Raw genomic sequence first — 10,297 nt, 5'->3', positions numbered from 1 at the left:
GCAAAACTCTATCTAGGTAGCCAATGGATACCCTTGAGCTTAGCTGTGGAAGTCAGGAGATATGTGGAAATGGGACACAGGAAAGAGCTATGGAGGACAGGGAGAAACTAGCAAGATGTTCCGAATCACACTTCTGCGTGGGAATGATCGTTGTTTCTTTCTCAAGCTAACGAAGACTCTCAAACCCCTCTCACACCTGTAGCAGAGAACACTTTAAGAAAGATATTTTCAGGTAGCTTTGGATTTGAAAGCCGTCTACTGAGTGATCTTTAGCATTTTAGCCTTATTCGAGCCAGAGAAATTCGGTCGATATGCTATTAGTAATGATGGAAGAATACAGTTAATAATGGTGATGACGATGACAGTGTGAAAATAGTAATTTCCTTTTATTGAACTCGTCACATGCCAGACACAGCTCTACACATTTCTTGGAAGAATTCATTTACACTAAGAGTCTCAGATCCTAAATCTCTTTATCTCTAACTTCCCACTTACCCTCATTAGATCTCTGTTCCCTCATCTGAAAGATGGGGCAATAATTTTTACTTCCAAAGTCATTTTGAGGATTACAGGAGACAAAGGACAGGAAGCCCTAGGCACAGTGTCTGTCACTGAGTAAGCATTCAATGAAAGTCGTATACATGATTGCCAATGTTACAGAAAAATGTCCTCAGGTAAGTGTCCAAGGCTTCCCATGGCCTGCCCCAGGATGTATTCGGTTGTGTCTGTCACTCTTCCTGGAAGGCTCTGCTGTAGCCAGGTGGCTTCTCCAACTGTACTCAATGGTTACTGGTTCAGAGAGTTCCCTCCTCCAGTTTTCCAGTCTTAGTCCCTCAGGCTCCAAGTTGACATTACCTAGAAGAATCTTGGGAGATTTTATTGACTTCCTGATGTTTATCACATCATGCAAATAGGTGATCCCCTAGTCTGTACCTGAGGAAAGCCCCAGATACTTTCATAAGTTCTGGTGTGACAGCATCTTTTTCTGCCTTCTTATGCGTTCACTGTCCTCAACTTCTTGGTGACCAACATCACAGATGCAGGAAGGGCAATGGTTTTAGATACATTTCTGTTTTAGTCACTGTTTCTCAGAGAAACAGATCATAAGAGATATAGAATATTTATGATATATATGATATATACATATATCATATGTATACATATGTATATGATATATACATATATCATATACATATGTATATCATATATATATCATATATATCCTATATCTCTTATGGTCTGTTTCTCTGAAAAACACTGACATATGATATATATATAATATATATATATATATATGATATATACACACATACGCATATACTCTTTTTTGTTATCAATCTGTCTATATAGCGATTTATCATCTATCTATCTAGATTTATATAAGGAGTTGGCTCATGTGATTATGGAGGCTGACAAGTCTCAAGCTCCTCAGGGTGAATGAGCAAGCTGCAGACCCAGGAGAGCTGATGGTGTAGTTCCTGGCCATAGGCCAGCAGGCTCAATAGCCAGCAAGAGTCAATGTTTCAGTTCGAATTTGAAGGCAGGGAAAAAACAACAACGCTGTTTCAGTTCAAATGCAGTCAGGCAGAAGTTCTCCCTTTCTTGGGGGAGGGAAGGCCTTTTCGTTCTATTTAGGCCTTCAACTGATTTGACAAGGCCCACCCACATTTACTCAATCTACTGAATAAAATGTTAATCTCCTCCAAAACCCTCTAACAGGAATATGCAAAATAATGTTTGACCACATATCTGGCACTCTGTGGTCCAGCCAGGTTGACACATAAAATTAACCATTATAATTTCCATTTTTGTCTCTTTTGAAGCCCTAGTCCTCCTCCTGCTAGAAAATGACATTTTGCTCTAAGGTCCCAAATTATTTAAATTTTACCCACAATGAGGGTGAATGTTTATCTAAAGGATAGGGAGAGAAAAATGAGCTAAAGAAGAAATGGCAGAAGTAATTAAAAATAATGTTATAATTACTTTTTGTTAAACCCATCCGATTAGTATGAAGTAACAAGGAGGCCATTATGCAAGTGTACGGCTGTTCTATTCCAGTAGGAATAAGATGTCAGAGCAGAGAAGGGGTACATTTCTGCTAGTCAATTCTTTGAGGGTCTGTTCACAATACTTTATCAGTAACACTGGTGTCCATGGTACCACACCTCTGCAACCTTAATTTGTTAATTTTTCTCAACCTACTCCAAAGAGGCTCTATTCAGAGTGATCGCTGGCCCTTAATTTATGCTGTTTGCTGCTCCATCACTCAGCTAGTACCATCCTTCAGTGCACAGCTCAAACCCCTTCTCCTCTCTGATGTACTCTGTGACTACTCCAGTCTTCAGTGTCTTCCCTTTCCTCTGCATTCTGTTCTTCTAGCCTTTCTGTGCAATGACTGCTGTCATTTGGGCAGATAAACCCGTGTGACCTCATGTTATTAAGGATAGCTTTTTCCTGTTATCTCTCCATCGGTAGAGTAAACAACCTCAAGGCAAAGCTTTGTTTCTTCTGTATGTCCTTTCACATCCACAGGCTTCCTGAGAATAAAGTCCTGCTCAATCAGTTCTACTTATCAATTTTATGATAAGTGACTCTAAAATGTAAGTCAGACCTGTCACTCATCTGATCGAAACCCTTTACTGACTTTTCATCTTACAGTAAAAGCCAAGCCCTATAACATGTGACAAGGGGCAGCTAGATCTTACTGCTGGTTCTCTCTAATCTTGTTTTCTGTAGCTCTCCTGTTCACTAGGATATCACCAAGAGAAGCCTGTGACTATCCCTTGCCAGGAAGGAAGGCCTCTAAGTGTTGGGGTTCCCTTGTACTGTAAAGGGGCATACACATAAAAACAAGGTTCTTAATTCTCTGTTGAAAATAAGGGAAGTGATCTTTTTCTTAGAGCATTTACTTCAGAAAACTTGTAACTGCAAATTCTTTCTCTGTGTGTTTGAAATGCATTTAAATTAAAAAAAAAAAAAATCCGAATAAGCCCTTTTTCAGCTTTATGACCCAGGAATGTCTTTCTCAAGTGTCACATCTCCTAATTTCTTGAGAGGGTAGCATCCTAACTTTGGCAAGCGTCTCAATCCAAAATGACCTCCTGTCATAAAGATGTGAGAAGTTAATTTTTCCTTTGGATAAAGAGAATTAGCAAGCACAAACGGCTACCTCAGTTACGAGGTGAATCTAGGATGATCTGTGTGTGACAAATGATGCTGTCAGGTCCTCTTATAGAGGAGCAGTTATTGCTTATCCTAAGAACGTGCATGTCATGGGCTGCATCTCCTTGGCTCTGTAAAATGGTGAGATTTCCTTCCATCTTCATGATTTGCCTGCAATAGGCACTAATTTTGGTTTAATGCTTATTCAGTAATAAAATTGTTTTATTTCTCTTTTCCCTTTGGGGAGAGGTTTTCTGGGTTGGGAGAGATTTTGTTTTTAATCAGATTTCCCCAATGGTACCTGCCTGGATGTGTCCTCACTCTACAGACTTTTACTCTGAGATGGGAGGGTGAGGACCTGCGTCTCCAGCTTCTCCCTCCACCCTTACCTTTTATATTTCATTTCATCAAACAAAGTAGGTCTTGCATTTTATTTTCCTTCCTGGAAAGGAATTCTCTCTACTATATCATCCGTCTTCCCGCAGCACTAATCTCCACCGATCAGCCTTAATCGAAGGAACTCTATCATCTGAGTCTACCAAAAATGGTTTGGGCTATGGGAAGGCTTTCTTTTGGTTTCTCCCCAAAGCTGATCCTGAGACAGAAATTTGAGTACAAGTAGTTTATTTGGGAGGGACCAGAACACTGGTAGAGGAGTGGGAAAATGAGAAACGAAAAGGAAGGTGGCCAATTATGGGTGAATTATTAACACAGTTATTGCAGTGGGCGACAGGAACTTAATCTCACATGGAAACTGAAGGAACAGTGTAAAGCACACATATCAGAACGATATCACTGAAGGTGTTTATTCACTCCCAAGAGTCAGTGATTAAAGGCTGCGAGAGGGTTGGATGGTGGTGATCTTTCATTTCCTAGCACTTCCAACTGGTCTTGCTTCCGTGGTTCAGCAAAAAGGCAGGCGCAGTGATCTCGATTCTGTCTGTGAGGACTGCCCACATTGGAGGTCTGAGCAGTAAAGGCCGTGCATGGCAGCATCTGTCACGGAAGGCTGGGGTAGTGTGTGGAGTCAGCGCCATGATGCGTAGCCCAGATCCCTGCCTGCTGGGAGTATGACGCATGGACAGCTTTCAGATGTCGTTCTCTTAAGGACTGGCTCAGCAGAGAAGCCACCTCCAAGCTCATGCTGACGGCCAGTCGCTGATAAATATGGGAATATAAAGGCTACCTTATGATCCAGCCATTCCATTCCACTTCTGAGTATTTATCTGAAGAAAATAAAAACACTTAACTTGAAAACGTATATATACCCCCATGTTCATTACAGCATTATTTACAGTAGCCAAGACATGGAATAACCTAAGTGTCCATTGATAGATAAGAACATATATATATATATATGTTTGTGTATATAATGAAAATGCTAATTTGAAAAGATATATCTATATCTATATCTATATCTATATCTATATCTATATCTATATCTATATCTATCTCACATATACACAATAGAATAGTATTCAGCCGTAAAAAGAAGGAAATCCTGTTATTTGCAACAGCATGGCTGAACCTCGAGGACATTAAACAAAGTGGAATAAATTACACACAGAAACATAAATACTGTATGACTTTATTTATATGTGGAATTTAAAAAACCAAAACCAACCAAACAAAAAACCTAACTTATAGATACGGAGAACATACTGGTGGTTGCCAGAGGTGGGGGTAGAAGGGCTGGGAAAATGGGTGAAGGTGGTCAAAAGGTACAAACTTATAGTTATAAGTCCTGGGATGTAACACACAGCATGGTGACTATAGTAAACAATATTGTATTGTGTATTTGAAAGTTACCAAGAGAGTAGGTCTTAAAAGTTCTCATGACAAGAAAAAAACATTTGTAACTAACTATGTGTGGTGATGCATAGACTGTTGTTGTGATCATTTTGCAATGTACACACATATCAAATCGTTATGTTGTACACGTGAAGCTAATATAAGATTCTTTGTCAATTATATTTCAATTAAAAATCTTGCTTCTTTATTATAGTTCTATAGGACTTAGGATGTAAGCCCCCTTAGCTATCAGAGCTGAGTGATTTGTAGGCCTGACCCTTGGGTAGTAACCATAAAAGTTGAAGCTCTAGATGTGTGGACAAGCTCCTCCTAGGGAGATGCTGGTGGCTTGGTTTTTCGTTGAGCAAGACAGTGGGAGAAGGTGGGGGAAGGGCCATCAGTTCTTTTGGGCTTCAGGGGAGGGTTGCAGTCTGCACCTGGATTTGTGCCCATTAGGAACTGGATCCTCAGGCATCAGCTTGTAAAGCACGCAGTCAATCCCCTTGCATGGACTCATTGGGAGATGGGTGATTCTGTCTGCTCTCTATCCTGAGTTCTGGGCAGATGATTGCAGCAAGTACTCATGCTTTTTTGTTTGCTATAGTCCTGTGGGATTTGTTAGTGTTCAAAGCTAAGTGTTTTGGGGGCTCATTCCCTGAGTGGGAACCTTAAAAAGTGGGGTGCTAGATGTTTCACTCCTGGAGGAACCTGGGAGTTGGGTGTTCCCTCCTGACTGCAAGGCACTGTGGCCAGGGTAAGGTTATGGTGAGAGTGTGTCTCTGTCTTTCCTACCCATTTCAATGTGGGTATTTTCTCACTCACCCAATGTGTCGGAGTCACTCAGCTAGTTTCTGGATTTCTCTCAGAGGGATTGCTCCTTCCGTAGTTGTATATTTAGTGTGCACGTAGGAGGAGGACATTCAGGAGCCTCCTATGTTGTCATCTTGGTCTGGATTCTCAATTTTCCACTCTAAAATGTTTGGGCTTATTTCCGCTCTTCTTTCTCAGTCTTCCATCTCTTGAACAATCAATGCGACAATCATCTTGATTGTAATCTTGTTGAGAATAAGTGGATATCGCTTTCAGTTTTCACTCTCTAATTTTAGCCCTTGAATTCCAGCCAAGAAGAAAGGAAATGCCAATCAGCAGACAGATCAAAAGTCAGAATTGGGAAGCTCACCAACAGAGAAAGCAAGGGAGAGGTGTCATTCTTCCACTGTGATAATGAAATTTCTTGCTTTATCCATGTTGTACAACATCTATAAAAGTGTGATGAAGGGACTGTGGCAAAACAGAAAATGAAAGGGATGGAGATAAATGACCTAGGTTCTAGTCTGGGCTTTGCCACTCACTGGTTGATCTGAGCCAATCTGTAAATCTCAGTTTCATCAACTACAAAATGAGAATGCTAAGCCAGCTCTAATACTGTAAGACTCTCTCTGGAGCCATTATTAACATTATATAAAATATTTCGATTGCTGTTTTTTTTTTTAACATTGATTTTGAATAAATGACTAATTAGGGTCGATTCCAACGCCATACCATGAACACTTTAGTGGACTTCATTTTTAAAAAGAGACTATATCTAATTATTTTTTATTTTACTGGTTCATATTTTGATAAATAATATATAGTAGAATTAGGGTTTCTTAAGAAATCAGAAAGATGATGGAATCTCAGAATTTGAAAAACGACTTTTTTTCAACCTCTTTGCTGGTTGCGTTAGGAATTTAGTGGAGCAGAGAGGGTTGCCTGCTTTCGCGTGTGGCATGCAGTCAGGTAGGTGGAGCCTGTGCCTGAATGTTAATCTTTTTAGAAAAGCCTTTCATAAAAAAGAAGGTGAAGATGATGATGATGAAGAATATGGCATTACTTTGCATAAAAACTTCCCACAACATTTGCACCCAGTGGTATCTTCTATATAAAGATTTAATCATGGAAAAAATCTTGCGGTAAGAGCTAGGAGACATCAAAAGTTTCATAAACAACATGGAGCAAAAGTTATAAATAATGTGTAAGGAAACAAACCTTTGCCATTTGGTTTTGTTTTTCTCTCTCAAAAAAATAAATTTGGTCCTCTGGTGCTGTCATCTGCCTTTTGTTGGATTTATACAGGAAGTGTTTGCTCTTTCATTACCTCGCATAAGAAAGATAAAGTAGATAAACTCAGAGATTGGGAAGGGCAGCTCTTATTTGCAACTGTTATCTTTAGCTCCAAGCATAGTGCCTCGGATACATTATTAGGTGATCATTAAATATTTGTGAAATGAATAAATTACTAAGTAAAGGTCCAGAGATGCTGGGAAGGGGCTTTAATGAATGAACAATTCCAGGTGATGAAATTGGAAGTGATTGATGCTGTGATGATGTCTGATTATAGAGCTTTAAATACGAGGGTCAAAGAGAGAGGGCTTTGAAGATAGCATAATTACCCTGTGGAATCCAAACTGCGTAGAAATCAAATGAAAACATCTTTAATTAGTGTCGGGAAATTTTTACACAATTAAGATGGATGAGATTTTTGTTGTGCAATTTAATCCATTTGATGAGAATTGTGCAAGTCTGCGTGCCTTGCCCCAACCATCACTGAGGGTATGTAAGTCCCAGAGGATTTAGTGATCGTTATACTTGGGAAATTGCCCTTGATATCCAAACAAATCTACAGTTACTGACACCATGAGCTGCCACGGCTTTACTACGGAGACCTGGGCTACAGCTGTGGAGGCTTCAGTGGCCTGGGCGGTGGCTATGGCTGTGGATGTGGCAGCTTCTGTGGACTGGGCTACGGCTGTGGCTACGGAGGCTACGGGATGGGGTATGGCTGCTGCCGCCCATCATGCTATGGAGGATATGGATTCTATGGCTTTTTATGAGGAGCGAACTCATTCTTCAAACCATTGGAATCTTTCTATCATCCAGACTTAGCGATGCTTTTAGGTCCTTTTATCCCCCTATGTCAACTGTGTAGCTGCTTTCTTGATAAACCATATAGACCAGGAGAGGCTGACATGTGAGCTCTTCAAAATCAAGCTCTGTTCTGGCGGAAAACACCAGAAGCAGCGATCGCAGCAAGGGAAACGTTCCCTGTAAAATGACCTGCATTCTTATCTTTCAAACTGTTCATCCCTCTCTTCCCTTTTAATATAAATTAAAAAAAAAAAACAAACTCAGATGGTAAAAGTACCTGCTGTAAAATATTTTTTTTTCTTTTGTTTCTCTTCTTTTGAGATATAAACCTACAAGCAACAAATGAACAGGACAAACAGAGACTCAAGGACATAGACTGAGAACAGACAATTCAAATATGTCAGCTAAGAACAGACAATTCAAATATGTTACCAACTCCCATATTTCAATAAGTTATTTTTAATAGAGTAAACTTAGTGTCAATTCTGTCAATTTATTTCATAGAATTAGATCCAAGCTCCCTGGACAAGGACTTTGCTCGTTTATTCATCATGGTATGCTCTGTGCCCAGGACCTCTAAGTCAAAAGATGTTTGTGGATTAAGACACTTGTTCATGGTTTTATAATATAGAGCCATTTTTAATTTGTCCAACAATTACCTGAAACCTCATATTAATTTTGGAATCATGGTGTCCTGCTACTCACTCTATATTTCTTGTGTGTGCACAGACACACAGACACACAGAGACACACACAGACACACACACACACACAATGGCTGACCATTCCCTTTCCCCCAATCCTCAGGTACAGTTTCTGTTTGTCCCAGAAGCTGAAAAATACCTCGACAGTCCCATAGTTGAGTAGCATTTTATATGTACCTTCTTACAGAGTCCAGCAGAATATCTTGCAATTTTTTAAGAAAAATTGAAAATTGTTTGCTGTCAAAGGAAGCCATGGGGTGGAAAATGATAGTTGCCACACATGTAACTGGCAAATATGTGCTCATGGCACAAACAACCCAAATGTCTATCGACGAAAGAATGTAAAATAAATTGTAGTGTATTCTTAGTACAGGATACTACACAGCAGCAACTATCACCGAAACTAGAGCTACATCTAGAGCTTCTTGCATGTACTAGAGTTACGTGCAACAATCTGGATAATCTCACAACCGTGGCATTGGATGACAGAACCCAGGCATAACAGAATAAAGTATGAGCCCATTTATTTAAGTTGCTACACAGGGAAAACTAGATTACAGGGTTAGAAGTCAGGACTGTGGTTGACTCTGGCAAAGTAGTATTTGGAAGACAGTCTGAGTGGGGGCTTGTGAGGTGTCGGCAATTTTCTATTTTTTTTTGACCTTGGAGTTTTTCCAAATATTGCTTTTAATAAGTCGTTGATATGCAAACTTATTTTTTTGCATGTATTTTTCTTTATGTTTGTTATATTCCAGTTGGAAGCAATTAACAATTGATAACACTCCATGATTTAGAAAAAGTCAGCTAAGAACAGACAATTCAAATTATTTATCAAACACTTTTTTTTGAGTGCCTACTATGTATCCTTCTAGGCTAGGACATATGGGAGTTTCAAATGAATAACACATTGCTCTTAGTGTTAAGACATTCAAAATATAGCAATCTATAATAGAAGCATATGTGGGGGAGGAAGGGAAGAGAAGGGTGATGAGTTCCTTCTTTAAAATCTTGAAGAGAATTTGGAAAGTTTTTCCCAATTACCCAATCTCCAAACTTTACCATATCTACACATTATTAGTGTCTTAATTTTGGTCACAAAACTAACCAGACTGAAGGAATAAAAAACTAAACAGTAACCACAAAGAAAATCTAGTGAAGCACCTGAATGTAGAAGCTTGCTCACCTTTTCGTTTCTCTTTTTAGCTTGTACAGTAAGTACATTCTGTTCAGTGAACACTGAGTATATTTGCTAGATAAAGGCAGGCATCAGTGTTTTGCTGGTGGAATAAGTAGCAGATGAATATTACTGGCCGAGAAAAAAATCTAACTAAACATAGATAGAATTTCAGTGGAAATTTTGATGCTGAAAATTTCTTCTAAAATGATTTTTGAAAATTATGTAGTAGGGTATTGTGTGAGAAAAATTATTAAACAGACATGAAAAAAAAACAAACATATTAAAGAAAATGGCGTTCACCATTCCCTGAATTTATTTACTAAAGAGATTTGGAAAAGTAAAGATATAAAATTCACGTGCTTTGTGTTACTCAAAGATATTTTAGTTAGGCAACAGTATGAAGGATTTTCACATCAAGCCTTCAGTATTTCAATAGTGTGCCTGATGGATTTGGGATAGCTGATCAGAGCTTTAACAATACTGATGTGGATATCAAGCATTTATCATGCCATTGAATGTATCTGAATAATGTGTATGGAAAAACAACTACTTGGTA

General features: G+C 39.1%; 1 protein-coding gene across 1 annotated transcript; it reads left to right on the top strand.

Annotated features, from left to right (window-relative positions):
- The first annotated feature begins 641 nt into the window (after positions 1–641).
- Positions 642–7,826, top strand: LOC112476814 (keratin-associated protein 19-7-like). The gene is made up of 2 exons (XM_025044217.1): positions 642–674; positions 7,635–7,826. Exons 1-2 carry the CDS (start codon positions 642–644, stop codon positions 7,824–7,826), a joined length of 225 nt encoding a protein of 74 aa, XP_024899985.1.
- The last annotated feature ends 2,471 nt before the right edge of the window (positions 7,827–10,297 follow it).

Source organism: Pteropus alecto, unplaced genomic scaffold, assembly GCF_000325575.1.
Source record: "Pteropus alecto unplaced genomic scaffold, ASM32557v1 scaffold81, whole genome shotgun sequence".
Classification (NCBI taxonomy): domain Eukaryota; kingdom Metazoa; phylum Chordata; class Mammalia; order Chiroptera; family Pteropodidae; genus Pteropus; species Pteropus alecto.
This window is presented reverse-complemented; position numbering and strand designations above follow the sequence as displayed.

Bases quoted from the DNA above. Each gene is read 5' to 3' on its own strand.
- LOC112476814 (XM_025044217.1), top strand. From the start codon at position 642: ATGATTGCCAATGTTACAGAAAAATGTCCTCAG. The intron at 675-7,634 runs GTAAGTGTCCAA...TGACACCATGAG, and splicing joins TTACAGAAAAATGTCCTCAG to CTGCCACGGCTTTACTACGG.